General features: G+C 40.1%; 2 protein-coding genes across 2 annotated transcripts in view; one reads left to right on the top strand and one right to left on the bottom strand.

The window, feature by feature from the left end:
* Positions 1–6,592, bottom strand: part of ADSS2 (adenylosuccinate synthase 2) — a 38,523-nt gene extending 31,931 nt beyond the window's left edge. Inside the window, exon 1 of the mRNA XM_026003410.2 lies at positions 6,133–6,592. Coding sequence (XP_025859195.1) covers positions 6,133–6,315 — 183 coding nt within the window. The 5' untranslated portion in view covers positions 6,316–6,592. The remainder of the gene's footprint in view (positions 1–6,132) is intronic.
* A 1,780-nt stretch (positions 6,593–8,372) lies between these two features.
* Positions 8,373–19,242, top strand: part of CATSPERE (catsper channel auxiliary subunit epsilon) — a 186,957-nt gene continuing 176,087 nt past the window's right edge. Inside the window, exons 1-2 of the mRNA XM_072733729.1 lie at positions 8,373–8,632; positions 10,017–10,065. Of these exons, the coding sequence (XP_072589830.1) occupies positions 8,373–8,632; positions 10,017–10,065 (309 nt within the window). The remainder of the gene's footprint in view (positions 8,633–10,016; positions 10,066–19,242) is intronic.

Here is a 19,242-nt window from a genome sequence, read left to right as displayed (position 1 = left end):
TTCTTAACTTGGTTTGCTATGAGGTCTTCCTCTTCCCCAAACTACCCCTCCCCCAGTTCCTGCTGTGATAGAGGAGGTAAAGACATGTCAACAGCCTCCTGCAGTGTTTAAACCTCAAACAATGGTGTCTCTGCCAGCAACAGTAGAGGCCAAAGAGTCCGGGGCTAGCAATTTCATGCACACAGCCTGGAGGCATTTCTCAGGCCACTCAGGCCTCTAAAAAGGTCTATGTCTTTTCTTTGTCCTGTCTGCTCTGAATACAAGAACACTGTACTATAATCATAGAGACCTCAAAGTGAACATCTATCCAGAACAGTTACTGCTCTGGATGACAGCACAGAGCAGCAAATGCCTCAGACGTCATGCCTCACAATTATTCCGGCAACCAAAAAGGGGTCCCTATTTCTTGCCTAGAGTCTTAAAACATCTTAGAAACCTAACAATGTTTTGAGATAATGCTTATTACCTGTGCTGGTTTCTTGGTAAAAACTAGAAGACCTGTATCTTTCTGGATGAAACATTTCACTATTTGCCAAAAGGAAAACATTTGTCAATCCACAGCAATAAAGTAATTATAAACAAAGATGATTATTATTTTAAAGATTTTATTTATTTAAAAGAAAGCAAGAGAGAACATGAGCAGGGAGGGGGACCCGGGGAGGAGGTCAAAGGGAGAGAGAAAAGCAGACCCCCTGCTGAGCAGGGAGCTCAACCAGGAGGAAGCTTGGGCTCATGACCTGAGCCAAAGGTGGATGCTTAGCTGACTGAGCTACCCAGGTCCCCCAAGAATGACTGTAGTTTTATGAAAAGTCATATATAACTGCAATTAACTTGTGATTTCAAAGTAGAACAGGTTAAGTTACTACCAGTAAGTTGATCAATTAAACCATTCAAGGGTAACCAGACACACTGGATAGGAAGAGAAAACATATACAGGGTATCTGAATTTCTTTTTAGCAAAGACATCCAAGCACACTGCTCAGTTACCTTTTAAAGGCTTAAGAGACCTGCTTTACCTTACATTATTATAGTTACCTTCCAGTTTCATTACACAGATAAACACACATAATGAAAAGCTTTGGAGAATCTTAGGTCCTAATCAAGAAGCTTTTAGACTCTAGGTACCTAAATTTAATATACACACTTACTAAATGAGGGTCACAGATGGGAAGATCAGACCTACAACCAAAAACTGCATAAACCAATGATGTGTGATGCAGCTCTTTGTAAATGCTTGATTAAAAACCACCTATTCTTTATTTATAAAGACATCCTCTTAAAAACACTAAAATTAAACAGATTTCAAGTAAAAAAAGAATTCTCATAAATAAAACCCTTCCTTTAAAAAGGTTGATACAGTCAAAAATCCCATTTTTACAAGAATTCTATTGCATTGTATTAAATACAATTAAAAGTTAGTTCAGTGCAAAGAACCAACCCATGTTGGAGCCAGAGTAGCCCTGGGAACTATTTACTCTTTTCAATTGTGTTTGCCAGGCAATACTAAATACCTCAAAATCCCTTTTTCCACTAGTAGAGGTATTCCAATATTTACCAATCTTCCTTATTGGTATATGGCTCATCTACAGTGATCTTTAGTGTCAAAAATCTGACATAGTCCCCAAAAGATAATATAGCTAAAATTGCATCCAGTTATAGTAAGCTATTAACTATTCACCAATTTACCATTTCACTCTAGATTTGTTCTGGGCAACAGTTTGTCCTAGAGATAACTTGAAATTACCTAACTAACCCACACATTCCCACCAAAACTAAAGAACCAAAATAATATTGATCAGACACCACTAAGATGATCTCATAATTTAAAAATTTATACCGCAAGAGTAGACATTTTTAATAAGCTATATATTACATATGCTGTTACATACTACTGTACTAGTATATCCAAATGACAAGATTCTACACATTATGTATATCAATAAAACAGGCTTACATAGTGAACAACTTGGGACATCCTCATTAACTAAACTTTCAGATACACTGCCCTTAGCAGACAAAAACAATTACTAGAATTACATGGCATTTAACCAAAATATGCTGAGGAAATACACAAAAATATACAAATATCAGTTATCTATTTTCAAACAGATAAAAGAGATAAGACTTTAAATTATTAAAGCCTTTGAACATAATGATACAATATAAGTACTAGTTAAAATACTAAGTAACAAATGTTAATCCAACAAATGCTGGGGATTCCACCTTAGACTCATGCCATCAGCCAGTTAATTTATCCAGGGAGATTTTAATAATTTACAAGAAAAGGTTATTAAACTACTGGTTTCAAAAAAAATTCTAGAGGTGATCCAGTTACCTAATAAATATCTGTTGAATATTCCTCTCAGCCTTACAGAGTACTTGGTGCTATAGAAAACAACAGCAAAAAAAGAATTAAGTCTTCTTTTTGAGAAAACATAGTAGAGAAGTACAGAGTACTTTCTGTACATAGTACAGAAATACAAGAAAGGAAGATTTAGCTCAGTACACCACATAGTATTAGGAAATACTATGAATTATATAAAAAACAACTGTTGGGGGCACAGAAACAGCAATTGTTATAAACCTGGAAGAATGGTGTGTACCTTAAATGTTTATTCTCTACCATCTTCCAAATGATGGGAAGTGGTCTGGGAGGTCATTTTAGCTGTGTAAAGTCAAGACATTTCATTTATCCCTTTTAAATTATCTCTCAATTTTTGTGATAATTCCAAAGAGAAAGTCTCAGTTTGCCACTGTTAGGTCTTTTATACTTTTTTTTTTTTTTACTTAGTAATAGCTGGTTTCAGAGCCTTTGTGGATGCATCTAGTTACAAATTAACATTTTTTTCATTGTACTTTTACAGCAATCTTTTATATATATGTATATACATACATATATATATATATACATATGTAGCTAGTGACAAGATAGATTTTCCCTTTATAAGTAATTTTAGTTAATATTTTCTTTTTATATTAACTTTAAAACCCTGGGGGGGGGGGGGGAACACAAAGGAAAAACTGTTTTAGCTATTCCCAATCACAAGCAACTTCCAAGACTCATGTTTGCTTTCCAAGAGACAGTAAGTAAGCCCTTGCTTAAAAAGTAGAAAGTCCAACAGTTAAAATCTCTGTAGTTTCCACCAACAAAATAAAGACAATAAAGCTTAACAGTTTACTTTGGAGGATTTGTGGGGGGTGAGGAAGACAGTAAGAGACTTCATAACAAAGCTACCTTTATGCTATGCCCATACTTTAACTCTCTGAAAAACCTGTACTAGTAGTATCCTTCTCTACTCCCACCCTGGCCATACTTGCTTATGGAGTTGTTCAGCACACTGTAAGCTCCTTGTGGATACAATCCCTGCCTTTTTTCAGCTTCTGAATTCTGGGGCCAAGTGGTCCCCCTTAGAGTATCACCTGTGGATCCTCATTATGTGATTGCTGGATAAATGAAGTAGGCCTGGGATTGGTCCTATGCCTACTTCTTTTTCTTAAAAGACATCAATTTAAAATTAAGATATCTCAGTGCCTTTCTTAGCACAGTAGGCAGTGCCTCAGACTCATAAAATTAAGATATCTCTAGTGGCTGTCGTTTGATGCAAGCCCTACACACTTATCTATGGATCTAGAGAATTTACCAAATAAATAACTCCGTGTAAATCCTGAATCTGAAATACAGTTTTAAGTGCAGTGATGATGAAAATGCCAATAGCTTTGCATCTATTCTTTCCAAAAGGCATTTGACATGTTAAAATATACAATTAAATGCAATGTCAGTTTTTCTTCTAAAAAATCTCTTGGAAAAAATTCCTTATGATTCCATTGTTAAACTATGGATACATTATGTGTATGGCACTCCTAAAGGATCAATCTGTATAAAACTTGAGGTTTTGGCATGAATATGACCAAAAATACATATTAAGCTCTAACAAAGTACGTATTTTCAGTAGCACAGAGAACCTAAATCATCAAACAGGACAATTTAAGCTTAAAATGTCTTTTCTAATGTTGACTTTCCCCAGTGCTTTATACACACTCACTAGGAATTTTAACATTTCATATTCTTTGGTTTTATAAGCCAGGATAACTTCATTAAGTAGAAGTCAGGTTACTAGCTAGGGCTGACCAACTCAGTTACGAAGGTGAACCACAAGATACATGCTTTATTCATTCTGTATCTACTTTCACTAATAAAACTAGTAAAAATCCTAATGATAAGTTCTTAAAAGGCACTAGAATATGAAGTTTTTAGAACTATATAAAGTTTGCAGTTAAGTCAAAGTTTACAGGAGAGGAAAGTCTACCTAACGGGGTCACTCAAATGTTCCTTCTCTATCATCAGGGAACAGTTAGTTTAAAGCCAAGCTTGGCTCCTCCTCAATCACTTCTCTCTAGGCTTTCCAAGGGCATCAGATGAGATTGGTCCCTGACCTTCTTCAAGAGGCCGTTCAAGAAAACATAGTAACACCTTCTCTAATCTACACACTAATTCTACTATTTTTCAAAGAATTATTAGAATCAAAGATCTTTTAGAATAAATGCTACTGATCTTTACTTTCTCCAAACCTTCTTACGTCCCATGGTGCAACTCGGCCTAATTGCTATTATTTCCAGGAAAGGAAGATGTCAGGAACAACATGGAAGGGGACAAACAGGCCCAGCCTCTCTTTCTACCCAGGGAGAGTTAGGTATTCCCATACTTCTTTCCCTATAGCATGGCCAGACCTGGTTTTAAGACAAAAGTAAGGTGAAAGCTAGCTTCTGGAGGAGCTCCTAAGGCAGTGGGGGCAGGACTTCCATGGAAACACACTTAGGAGAAAGGTATTAAGTAAGATCAGTGTGTCTGCAGAGGGGTGGAGGAATAAAGATCTGAAGGTAGGGAGAGGTGGTGGTGCTGGTGGTGATTCCAAGAGGCAACAACTATCTTAGCTAAGGAATGGGCAGGGGGAGTTTCTGCTTTCAAAAACAAAACAAGATAAATCAGAATCCCTGCATTTAGCTTTTCTGTACTTGTGATTACCTTGTTTCTGCGTGCTTAAAATGATACTCGGGTTTCAGGTAGAAAGCTTTCTGTCAAGCGGGCCTGCGAACTTGTTAGAGCGCACGGAGCACGGCACCATCATATTGTGCCCCGTCGTGAAGAAACCCTCTTGCAAGATAAACAGCAGTTAACTTCAGATGCGTTACAATTTGTTTTCAAAATGGTTATTGCTCAATGGTTATTTCGCATTTTGAAATTGGTAATAGTTATCTAAGAGCCCTTACAAAGGCGTAGCCTAGAGGCTGCTTCAGAGAGAGCGACAAATAGGAAGAAAGCTCCCACTGAAAACCACGTGTCTCCCGGTAGGAAGTACATTACCAACCCATTTCCCGAAAGTTCACTTTCCCGGTGAGCCTAACAATGTAAATATAGTTCTAAATACCAGATTTGACAACCGTGTGTTTACTTGCCTCGCTCGCGAAAGAGCCGGGATTCTTTCCTCCGGGACCAACGGGCAGGAATAATCTACCCGTAATAAGAACACGCGGGGCACGGAGTGGCAGACCGCGGCCAGGAAGGGTCCACGGCCCGGCGGTGGGCTCTCACGTCCACAAAGTGGACTCGAGGAGCCAGCGAGGAGCCAGCGAGGAGCCAGCGGACTGGGCGCCGGGGGCCTGCAGGTGGGCGGGGGGGGGTCCGCGGGGGTTTTCGGACGCTTTGGAACAATCCACCGCCACTCGCTCTCGCTGGGTGGGAGATGGGGCGGGGGGGGGGGCTCTGCGCCGTGCGGGGTCTCCGCCCGGAGTCGGGAGCAGGCCTCGGGCGGCAGCTCCTCCAACCCGGACCCCATCCTGCCCGCCACCGCGGCCCCGGGCTCGGGGCTGGGCACTGGCCCCCAGACGGAAAACGGCAGCTGCCGGGGCTTCGCGCATCTCTGCAAGGCTCCCGGTCACCCCTGCTCTTCCTCCGGGGCCGCCGCAACCCCACACCCCGAGACAGCGGGTCGGGGGTCTCGGACCTCCCGCCATGGCTCCACGTCGCCGCAGCCCCGAGGAGGCAAGCTCAAGGTGACACCTTCTGGACGACGGATCCGGGCTCCGCGCCCGCGCTCTGGGGCCCGGCTTCCCGTCAGAGCCCGGTCGCCTCACCTGGCAGCGGCACACGATGTCGGCGTCCTGCGCCAGCAGATCCACCACCTTCCCTTTGCCTTCGTCGCCCCACTGCGCGCCGAGCACCACCGTCACCCGGTTTCCCCCGGGCCGCGCCCCGGGGCGGCCGCAGTCGCCGTTGGGCAGGGACGATGCCGCCGCGTTGGTCTCGGCGAGCGCCATGGCTCCAGTGACGCGAGGCGAGCCCGAGAGAGGCGCGGGCGGCGGGGAGTGCGCGAACTCAACTGCTCTGCGGCCGCCAGCCACATGCGGAGGAAGAAGGAGCCAGAGGCCGGCCCCGCCCCCGCCCCCGCCCCCGCCCCCGCCGGGCCGCCACCCTCCAGCCAGGCCCCGCCCCGCTCTCCGCCACAGCCCGCTCACCGGGCGCCCATGACTGCCCCGCGCAGGCCGGCCGCCGCAGCACCGCCCGCAGGAAGAGGCCCCGGTGGCGGCAACCGCCGCCACCCGGACCGAGGCCACGCCCCTTCCGCAGCCCGGCGCGCCACCCCGGGGCGCGCCCCGCGAGCGGAAGGCGGCGGGGGCGGGGCCTCGAGGGCGCTTCGCCTCCACGCCCCGCCTACCCGCCCTGCTCCCGCTTTTCAAACCGGAGAGGCGCGGAGGTGCGTGCTCGAGCGTCGGACTACAACTCCCGGCATGCCACGCTCCGCGCGGAGGCGACGCCTTTTGGGGCCATGCTGTTTGCAGTGTGCAGGTCTGGGTCTCCCAAGACGTTTTCAGATTATTCTTACACGACTTGTCTTTATTAAGGGACGAGATCATGTGTACGAAATACGAAGGGTGGAATTCCCAAATGCAAGTAGGATGGAATGGAAACGTACAGATTGAGAATGGGGGGTAACTAGAGGGCAATAAGAACAGAGATGGGACCGGGATCCGAAAGGGCAAACTCCAAAGTCTAGCAAGAGAGGATGTTGGAACCGAACATCTAGAACCCGAGTAAGGTTGTAACCCTTCCCGTTTTGCACATTAGTAACAGGCTCCGAGACGAGGAGGGGGATACTGATGCATAGTTTGTGCCAAATACTGTGATACTCTTAGCTCTTTTAAATCCCACAACCATATAAGTAAGTAATAGTGTCTTACCCTTGTTTTACAGGACTTAAAAACTGACTTGCTCTGGTGCTGGCTGACTGAATCGGTAGGGAGAGTCCGGAGCCCAGACCCTCTGGGGATGTTCCACATCCCTTGGTGTTTGAGCTGCAGCGAGATTCCGGAGTAAAGTGTTCCTACTGCTGAACTAATGCTCTTCCAACTGCAGCTCACAGCAACTGATGTCGAATCTGATAGAAAATAGCTTCATAAAAAAGTGGGAACAGAATCGCATTAAATGCAGTGTGTACCACATACGCATCACACACGCACAGTCACGTTCTCTAATGGCCCCAGGAACAGAGTGCAGTATTAAACTATTACCCGATGACTGGTTGTCAGTAAACACTGAGGACCTACTCCAAACTGGTGGCACTGGGCCCTGATGACATAAGAGGAGTAAAGATACTGTTGCAGCACTCAAGGATTCAGATGATTTGGTCTAACAACCAATAAGCAGATAAATGGTAATACCATGTGACAATTTTGGTGTTTATCTTGGCTTTACAAGATTACAATCCCTCTGTAAACCAGAAAGCTGTGATATTTCTTTGCACTCCAGTGCGCAAGGTAGTGCTGGGCATAAAGCAAGTGCTCAGTAACAACACGTTACTGTCATGTCTGTTGAACTTGAAAACCATCTATGGAGTGCCTGGAAAGCACTGCCAGATATGTATTCGTTGTCGCAGTATTTCTATAGTCACAACGAAAATTTGGGCTAAAAGGTAGTCATTTAAAAGCTTCACCTTCGTTTAGTCAACTGGGACTTTCCGAAGTGGTTTTTGCTCTTTCATTCCAAACAGGCTTGGTTTCTGCCTGCCTTTCCTCAAGTCTGGTTTACATTTTCGACTCCCACCAACGGCGAGGCTGCGGGTGGCGCAGGTAGCGGCCTGCCCTGGCGCGCATGCGCACACGCGGGGCCCGGGACCCCGCCCCGCCCCGCCCCGCCCCAGCAGCTGCCGCCTCCTCCCAGGTCCACTGGCGCCCCCGGGAGCGCGCTAGGCCGGGGCTGGCACGGCTCGGGCGGTTGGGCGGTTGGGCGGAGGCCGGCTGTGCGCCATGTCAGCCCGGGGATTGGCGGTGTTGCTGTCGTGGCTGAGCTGCTGCGGCTCTGCCCTGTGGAGGTAGAGATGCCAGTGGCGCCCGGGGGCTCCGGCGGAGGTCGCCCGTGGGGACGCAGCCCCGGCCCGCCCCCGCCGCCCCCTTCCGAGAGTCGCGGAGGACGAGGGCGCAGCTTTAGGGCTTCGCTCTTCCCGGGTCTCGGTCACTTCGCGTCGCTGCCCCTGCGGGCAGCGGAGCCTTTCGTTTCCTCCTGCTTGAGCTCAGGAGGGAGGGGGAACCCACAAGCCGCTCCCGGGGAGGGAGGCCGGGGCGAGGGCACTTCCCTGGGGTAACTAGGTGGCGGAAGTTACCTGGGAGGCAGATGCACTTGATTTGTGACAAAGTGCTTTATAAGCTAAACAAATAAATGTAAGGGGGTGTAACTCCTGCATAAGGAATGGGAGTTGTTTCCTGTGATGGGATTTACGGAGTGAAAACTTCAAAAGTTATGAGAAATCCTCAGTGCCAAGTGTGCGTTTTCTTCGGTTGGGTAGCAAGTGCTGGGTTGGAAAATGGATCGAAATGTTTTAGAAATGTTTCTAACATGGGTCAAAAAAACAGATGATTAGCCTTCTGTGACTATTCTCTTCCATGGAGGTTTGGCTGTAAGTATTACCCTCTAACATTAGGATGTAAGAACCCCGACAATAAATCAACCATTCCAGAGACTGCCGAGGGAAGGGATCCACAGCCCCTCCTTGGACAGACCCACGGGGGAGATCGAACAGAGAGATAGAGAAGCCTTGAGAGAAAGCAAAAAGGTAGCATTCTGGCAGAACTGTGTCAACCTCTGTTTTCTCCTCTATAAAGTAAAGAAAATAAAACCTGTCTCGTGGGGTGGTAGCGAGGCTTGAATGCAAAGATATATTTAGCTCCCAACATGTGCCTGGCAAATGGGTCAGTATAGGGATAGGGGATATTATCAAGCATGGCCCGTGAATTCAAAGACTTTATAGACTTTATGGTGTACACCAGAGGTTACCAAACTTTCTGCAAGTGCCAGATAGTAAGGCCTTTCGGGTGATGTAATGCACAACTCCACACTAGTAAGCCAATGGGTGTGGCCGTGTGTCAATGAAAATCTTTACAAAAACAGGAGGAATTTGACCCCAGCTTGCTAACCCCTGCTCTACGTTCATAAATGAAAGAGATGCTAAATTTCTTTCCCTTCCCTAAATTTTCAGAGAGAGTTTAATGAAGACAAACATGTTGTTGTTTCCCATAGTAGTCACTGGCTCCTTGAATTTTATTTCTTAATAAGGTGTTCTCTTAAAGGACAAAATTTCTTAAATTTGATGTAATGATTTTTTTTTTTTATTGTTAGCTTTTTTGGAGGGGTGGAGAATTCAGGGTAGATGTCTTATTTCAATGATTTCTTTCTTTCCTGAGCATCTGAGAGACATTTACCTAAATTTTCTACTAAGAGTATTAATGTTTTTGATATTTCTTATCCCAATGGAGTTGGTTTTCATAAATGATCTGTGGTAGGACTGCGATTATTTCTTTCTCCTTATGAATCCAGATCCATTTTCCAGCTCCATTTATTGAGTATCACCTCTGTCCTATACAAAACTTCCCTATGGACTTATGTCCACTTCCGGGTTTACTATAGAATCCCTCTTATTTGGAGGAGAAATTATTTTAATACTTATATTTGACCTTTTTCTCCATAGGTATTCCACTAACAGCCCAAACTACCACATTTTTAGTACCAGAAGTACTGTAAGTGTTTAACTATTTTCAAACTAGAGTTAAATATTATTATCTACCTTAGAGAACAGTATTTTATGCTCAGTTGCTTTTTTGTTTTGTTTTTTTTTTAATTTATTCATGAGAGACACAGAGAGGCAGAGACATAGGCAGAGTTCTCCCTGCAGGGAGCCCTATATTAGACTCCATTCCCGGATCCCAGGATCGTGACCTGAGGCAAAGGCAGATGCTCAACCACTGAGCCACCCAGGTGCCCCTATACTCAGTTATAGCACAGTATCATTCATTTATTTTTATTTCCTTTATCATCCTAATATAAATCCCCTCACCAATAAACGTCCTTAAATATGTATGTACCAAACATAAGTAGTGTGGTTTTGAGTTTTTGTGATTTAATATTCACAGATAGAATGGCCATACAATACATTGTGTAAACTACTGAAAATGAAAGTCCTATTAATATTTATGCTGGGACAACAGATACAAATTGCAGCTGCCTTGGCAAACCAGGATGAATGGTCACCAAAGCTGTAGACTTCATTCTCTATATTACTTCTCTTTTTTTTATTCAATACTTTGTCTAGCTCATTTCTTTTTTTTTTTTTTTCAGATTTTTAAATTTTTATTCATTCATGAGAGACACACAAAGAGGCAGAGATATAGCCAGAGGGAGAAGCAGGCTCCCTGCAGGGAGCCCCATGCGAGACTCAATCCGGAGACCCCGGGATTACACCCTGAGCCAAAGGCAGATGTTCAACCACTGTGCTACCCAGGCATCCCTAGATCATTTTTTCTTAATGCTGCCTGATTACTAGTATTTATTTCATTTTATCTGTATAGCTTCCCAATGATGGGCACATGGCTTTCTATCTTCACAAACAACACTGTGGTGAATACCCTTCTACATTTCCCTTTATGGGACTGTGCAATAATTTTTCAGCTATCGTTGCTGGGACGTAGGGAGAGCAGACACTTGATTTAACTAAATTCTGCATGATTGTTCTTGAATGGCAATCACAATTTCTATTCCCACCTACTGCACATCTTCACCAAAGTTTAGTATTATTACTTTTTTTTTTTTTACCAATTTTATTATTATGTGTAATGGCTTATCACTGTTGTTATCTTCAGCTCTCTGATAACTAGTGATTTTGAGCATCTCTTCCCATATTTATGCAGGTTTCTCTTCTGAATTGCCTGGTCATACCTTTGACCCATTTTCCATTTAATTTTGTGTCCTTTTTGTTGATTTACCAAGTGCTATATGCATTCCACCCTCTATATTAGTTGAATGTTGGTTTTAAGTGTTTCATTTTTTTTTTTTTTTTGTCTCTTGTCTACTCATCTAACCATTAATGTTGTCTGTGGATATTTTATTGTTTAAGAAAAAGCTGACTTTTGTTGACCACCCCCCCAGACATACTGCTTTTTTTAACCTCATATTTTCTACTTTTTTGGAGTCTTAAAAATCTTTTCTTACTCAGAGTTGTGAAGACATTTCTATTTTTTCCTTTATATGCCTTAAATCCTGACCTTTCAAATATAGGTCATATATCCATTGGAGTCCATTTGTATATCATGTGAGGTATGCATTCACATTAATTTCTCCACATAACGAACCACTACCTATTAAACAACTGACTGTTTTTTTCTATTGTTTTTCTGGTATTATCTTTTTTTTTCCAAATAGAGATGTCAACTTCTGAACTCTCTTCTTTCCTCCAGGTAGAGTTGATTGATCCTCTCTTGTTTTAAATAGTTGCAGTTTTGTTTCAGTGCTATACACTCTTACTTTGAATCAATATACCATAATATATGCATCATTTTACTCTAGGTAAGCAATTAGGTTGTTTCTATTTTTAGTCTATTATGATTAGTAGACTACTAGAAGTGGTAGTCTACTATGAACATTTTTATGCCTAATTCTGGCTAACATATATCTGCATTGCTGTTAGGAGTAGAATTGGTTGGTCATAGGTTATATGCATGTGTTCAGCTTTAGTGGATGGTGCCAAAAGATTTTACAAAGTAATTGTATCAGTTTACACTTCTGTATTTATATATGTCATTGTATTTACATTATTCAGAATCAGGCAAAAGTAATCTATATAAACTATATTTTCTTTTATAGTGTCATTTGTTTTTAAGTTCATTGCTACCCTTTCTTAAGTCTGTACTTCACACTTAAATTGTCACTTGCACTAATTTCTTAGTATCATTTATTTATGTATTTTATCTTTGCTTCTTGAATAGTTTTGCTCTATAATTGGCCATTTTATTAGTCATTTTTAAAATCTTCTTTTTTCTAAGTAATCTTTATACCCAACATGGGGCTCAAATTCACAACCTTGAGATCAAAAGTCTCATGCCACACACCCTAAAAATCTTTTATGATCTCTGCTATTCCTTTATCATTTTTATGGAGGTGACAGAAATGTGTCATGTGTAATTGATAATTGGTAACCAAAATAATGGAGTTATGTCATTATAGTAAAGCAAATTGTGAGCCAGAGTTTGATTCTTAACAGGGAAGTAAACAGAACGCAAGAGAGTAGATGGTAAAACCAGTGGCATTGCAGCTTGCTTGCAAATGATATTTAAAGAAAGAAAGAAAATATTGACTGCACAGAAGATGCTTTAGGAATTAGTTCATAAATCTTAATGGAACGCAGTTTAAAACCATTTTTGTCTACCTATTTGCTTTTCCTGGAGCTTTGGCATGACTGTCAGGATTCAGGTTTGACACAAATCCAGGAACCTATGAAGGTGTTCTCAGGGAACATAAACTGGTGGAGGCCATCTCTAAGCTTACCCTCTGCCTCATACAGCTTGCCAGTATCTCCTAGAAAGGAGCTTATGTATTTGTCTAGAGCCTGGTCTTTATAATTGCTGCCCTCAGAACACCTCCAGATTGCCACCTCCAGTGGCCACGGAGACTTACACTTGTAGTCCTCTAGTACTGTATATATTTGTATACTTTAAAAGCTACTACTTGAGTGTCTAGCTTTCAATCGGCATGAATCTAGGTGCTGACTAAAATCCTCTCTTTGGGACAATGACAGGACTTGGCACTTCCTCATCTACTAGAAGTTATTAAAAATAAAATTGCTTGGACAATCACAAAGTTTTGAAGGAACAACTCAGAACTAGGGCAAGGTTAAATGATAAGGCTCATCTTTTACCTAAGGCCACTCCTTCAAGATTAAGAGAGGCGGTTGTTTTATCTAATGCATAAAAATGAACACAAGAGTCAAGGAAGTAGTCGAAACATAGGAATATGTTCCAAATAAGAGAATAAGAGAAAACCTCAATGAAATGGAGGTAAGTAATTTACCTAATAAAGAGTTCAAAGTAATGGTCATAAAGATGCTTAATGAACTCAGGAGAAGAATGGATGAACACAGTAAGAACTTCAACGAAGAGATACAAAAAAGAAGATGCCAAATAGAAGTCACAGAGCTAAAGTATACAGTAACTGAACTGAAAAGTATATAGGGTTCAAGAGCAGACTAGACAAGGAAGAAGAAAAGAACTGTGAACCTGAAGACAGAGCAGTAAAAAGAAAAAAGAGTGCAGAAAAAAGTAAAGATATCTTAAGGCATTTATAGAATAACAACAAGTGGACTGATAGTCACATTATAGGAGCCCAAAAGGAGAAAAGTGAAAGGAGCAGAAAAAGTCTGTTAAGAAATAATGACTGAAAAAAAAAAAATGACTGAAAACTTCCCTAACTTGGAGAAGAAAACAGACATCCAGATCCAGGAAGCCCAGAGAGTTCCAAATAAGATGAACCCAAATTATTTAAATTATAATTTAAATGTCAAAAGCTAAACACAAGGAGATTTCCTAAAAGCAAAAGTGGCACCTGAGTGGCTCAGTTGGTTAAGCACCTGCCTTCTGTTCAGGTCATGATCTCAGGGTCCTGGGATTGAGCCCCATATCAGGCTTCCTGCTCAGCAGGGAGCCTGTCTCTCCCTCTCCCTCTGTCCCTACCCCCACTCATGCTCACTCTCGCACACATGTGCTATCTCTCAAATAAATAAAATCATTTTTTAAAACAGCAAGAGAAAAACAACTTTTGTTACATACAAGGGAAACACCATAAACCTATCAGTAGATTTTTCAGGAGAAACATTACAGGCCAGAAGAGAGTGGCACAAGATATTCAAAGTGCTAAAAGAAAAAAAAAAAAGAAAAAGAAAAAAGCTTCCATATTTCCATACAAAATACTCTGTGCAGCAAAGTTTTCATACAGAATTTAAAGATACATAATTTTTCAGATACGCAAAAGCTAAAGGAGTTTGTCATCACTAAAATAGCCTTACAAGAAATGCAATAGTGACCTTTTATGCTGAAAAAGAAAAAAAAAGGTTCTAATTAGTAACAAGAAAACATGAAAGAATAAATCTTGCTGGGAAGATAAATACATAGTAAAGGTAGTGTGTTAATTATAAAACTAGTGTCAAAGTTAAAAGATTAAAGTAGTAAAAAATATAACTGCAATTTAAGGGATGCACAAGATTTAAAAATATTAAAAATTAATATGACATTAATGTGCAAAGGGTGAGTAAAAATGTAGAGCTTTAGATTGTGACTAAATGAGTTATTATTTACTTAAAATAGATTTGTTATAACTTTTTTTTTAATTTTTATTTATTTATGATAGTCACACACACACACAGAGAGAGAGAGAGAGAGGCAGAGACATAGGCAGAGGGAGAAGCAGGCTCCATGCACCGGGAGCCCGACGTGGGATTCGATCCCGGATCTCCAGGATCGCGCCCTGGGCCAAAGGCAGGCGCCAAACCACTGTGCCACCCAGGGATCCCTGTTATAACTTTTTATGTGTAAGCCTCATAGTAACCACAAAGCAGAAACCTATACTTAATACACAAAAGATAAAGAAGAAATCTAAGTATACCACAAAAGAAAATCAAACCACCAAACCAACTACAGTTAACAAAATGGCAAGGTACATGCATACCTCATATTACTGTACTTTACTTTATTGTACCTCACAAATATTGCTTTTTTTTTTTTAACAAATTGATGATTTATGGCAACCCTGCATTAAGAAAGCCTATCAACACCATTTTCCCAATTTAATTTGCTTATTTCATGTGTCTATGTCATATTTTGAAATATTCTCACAATATTTCAAACATTTTCATCATTATTATATTTGTTAAGGTACTCTATGATCAATAACTATAACTTGCTGAAAGCTTACATGATGGTTAGCATTATTCACAATATTTTTTTAAATTAAGGTATGTAAATTTTTTTAGGCAATGCTATTGCACACTTAATAAACTGTAGTATAGTCTAACCAAATTTTATATGCACTGGGAATCAAAAAATGCATATGATTCACTTTCTTGGGATACTCAATTTATTGCAGTGGTCTAGAAATGCAACTGCAGTATCTCAGAGGTATGCCTGTACATACCTATCAGTAATTACTTTTTTTTTAAGATTTTGTTTATTCATGAGAGACACAGAGAGAAAGAGAGAGAGAGAGAGGCAGGCAGAGGGAGAAGCAGGCTCCATGCAAGGAGCCTGATGTGGGACTCGATCCCAGGTCTCCAGGATCACACCCTGGGCTGCAGGTGGCACTAAACCGCTACACCACCTGAGCTGCCCCTATCAGTAATTACTTTAAATGTAAATGGACTAAATTCTCCAATAAAAAGACAGAGTGACTGGATGGATTAAAAAAAAAAACATCTATATGCTGCTAATAAGAAACTCATCAGATATAAGGGCACACACAGATGGAATGTGAAGGGATGCAAAAAGATATTTCATGCAAATGGAAACCAAAAGAAAGAAGTGTTAGCTATACTTGTATCATTCAAAATAGGCTTTAAGACGAAGTCCAATAAGAGACAAGAGTATTGGGATGCCTGGGTGGTTCAGCGGTTGAGCATCTGCCTTCAGCGCAGGGCATGATCCCGGGACCCAGGATCGAGTCCCACATTGGGCTCCTTGCACAGAGCCTGCTTCTCCCTCTGCCTGTGGATTTTTTTTTTTTTTTGGATTAAAGAGAGAGACAAGAGTGTTACATAAAGGAGTCAATCAAATAAGTTGACATAACCGATATATATATATATGTATATATATACATACATATATATGTGTGTGTATATATATATATGCATTAAACATAGGGGTTACTGAGTATATAACGCAAATATTAATAGATCTACAGGGAGAAATACACAGCAACACAATAATAGTAGAGAACATTAATACCCCACTTCCATTAATGGATAGATAATTGAGACAGAAAAATCATAAAGTAAATAATTGGCCTTAAACTTTAGACCAGATGGACTTAATGGGTATATACAGAACATCCCATCCAAAATCAGCAGAATACACGTTCTCATCCAAACATGTGGAACATTCTCCAGAATAGATCAGTCGTGTGTTAGGCCACAAAACAAATCTTAGTAAGTTTAAGGAGATTGATATATCAAACATCTTTTCTGACTGCGATGGTATAAAACTAGAAATCAATGATAAATAGAAAATTGGAAAATTATAAATATGTGCAGATTAAACAACATGGTGCTGAGCAGCCAATACATTAAAAAACAAATTGAAAGAGAATTCAAACAATAACTTGAGACAAATGAAAATAGGAACACAATGTATTGAAACATGGGATGCAGCAAAAACACTTCTAAGAGGGAGGTTCATAACAAGAAAAATCTCAAACAATATTACACCAAGGAACTGAAAAAGAAGAAATGAAGCCCAAAGGTAGTAGAAGGAAGATAACAAAAATAAATGATCGAGATTAAAATAATAATAGAAAGAATAAATAAAACTAAGAACGAGTTCTTTGAAAAGATAAACAAAATTAACTAGACTAACCAAGGAGGAAAAAAGACAAAAATATGCAATGAAAAAGGATGCATTACAACTGATAGTATAGAAATACAAAGAATCATAAGAGACTACTATCAACAATTGTATACTAACAAGTTGAACAACCTAGAAGAAATGGATAAATCCCTAGAACCATACACCCTAACAAGACTATGAATAGAAAATATGAACAGACCAATTACTAGTAAAGAGATTAAATCACCCCTCCCCCACCCCTCACTGCAAAAATAAGTCCAGGATTGGACAGCTTCACTGGTGAATTCTACCAAACATTCAAAGAAGAATTAATACCAACCATTCTCATACTCTACCAAAATATAAAAAGACCCTGCTACCAAAACCAGAGAAGGACATTACAAGAAAAGAAAATTACAGGCCAATTTTTCTAATGAATATAGATGTAAAAATTGCCAACAAAATATTAGCAGACCTAAGTCAACAATAAATGAAGATCATATGCCATGAGCATGCAGGATTTATTCTAAGAATACTTCAACATCTACAAATCAGTCAGTGTAATACTTGCCATATAGGGGTTTTGTGATAATTAAAGTATGTGTCCCAAAGGTCACACAGGGGATTAGGGGCAGAGACTGGACTGAGAAAACTGAGAGGGTCTTTGCAAAGCCCATGGGATCAGTTCCTGAGGTCAGCTGTCCCTCCAGGCATGCTACCTAGCCTGTCTCCAAAGCATTAATAAAATGAAGAATAAAAATTATATGATCATCTCAATAGATGCAAAAAAGCATTTTATAAAATTCAATATCTATATATGATAAAAAAAAAAAACTTTCAACAAAGTGGGTACAAAGGGAACATACCTCAACATAATAAAGACTACATATGACAAGTCCGCAGCTCACATCATACTCAATAGTAAAAAGTTGAAAGCTTTTCCTCTAAGATTAGGAACAAGATAAGGACACGTTCATACCACTTTTATTCAATATAACATTGGATGTCCTAACCAAACAATTAGGAAAGAGAAAGAAATAAAAGGCATCCAAATAGGAAAAGAAGTAAAACTATCTCTATTTGCAAATGACATGATATTATATATAGAAAACCCTAAAGACTCCACCAAAAACCTGTTAGAACTAATAAATACATGTAGTTAACCTGTAGGATACAAAGCCAACGTTCAAAAATCCATTGTTTCTGTATACTAATAACAATTCGAAAGAGAAATTAAGAAAACAATCCCATTTGCAATTGCATCAAGAAATAAAATCAGAAAGAAAGAAAGAAAGAAAGAAAGAAAGAAAGAAAGAAAGAAAGAAAGAAAGGAAAGAAAAGAAAGAAAGAAAGAAAGAAAGAAAGAAAGAAAGAAAGAAAGAAAGAAAGAAAGAAAATCACATAGGGATAAATTTAAACAGAAGCAAAAGACCCCCTACCCTGAAACTGTAAGACATTGATGGAAGAAATAGAGGAAAATGCAAATAAATGGAAAGATATTTGACACCATGGTTTAGAAGAATTAATATTGTTAAAATGACCATACAACTCCAAGAAATCTACACCTTCAAATTTCTCTTTCTGCAACTTCATTGTTAGTGTATAGGAATAGGGCAGATTTCTATATGTTAATTTTGTATCCTCTAACTTTATTAATTGGTTTGTTACTTCTAATCGTTTTTTGGTGGAGTCTTTAGGATTTTCTTTTTTTTTCTTTAGGATTTTCTATGTAAAGTATCTTGTGACCTGCAAATAGTGTCAGTTTAACTTCTTTACCAATATACATACATTTTATCTCTTTTCCTTATTTGATTGCTGTGGCTAGGACTTCCAGTATGTTGAATAAAAGTGATGAGAGTCTTGTTCCTAACCTTAGAGGAAAGCTCTGTTTTTCACCATTGAGTATGATGGTAGGTGTGGGTTTTTCCTATATGGCCTTTATTATGTTGAGGTATGTTTCCTTTAATACCATTTTAATAGCCAAGATGTAGTAGCAACCTAAGTGTCTATTGATAGATGAATTGATATACACACAATGGACTATTACACAACTATAAAAAAAGGTTGAGATTGCACCATTTAAGACAACATGATGGACCTAGAGGGCATGCTAAGTGAAATAAGTTAGACTGAGAAAGACAAATACTCTATGACTCCACTCAAAATGGACTCTAAAAAATGTGAATAAACAAATAGAGCTTTCCCAAATATATTATTTCATCCATAAATATTTTAGTATGTGTGTTAAAAATGCCAAGATTCTTAAATTTTATTATTATTTGTATTACCTTAAGTAATCTCTACACTATGTAGGACTCAAACTTAGGACTCTGGCAT

The sequence above is a fragment of the Vulpes vulpes genome, chromosome 13 (genome assembly GCF_048418805.1).
Source record: "Vulpes vulpes isolate BD-2025 chromosome 13, VulVul3, whole genome shotgun sequence".
In the NCBI taxonomy this organism is placed as follows: domain Eukaryota; kingdom Metazoa; phylum Chordata; class Mammalia; order Carnivora; family Canidae; genus Vulpes; species Vulpes vulpes.
This window is presented reverse-complemented; position numbering and strand designations above follow the sequence as displayed.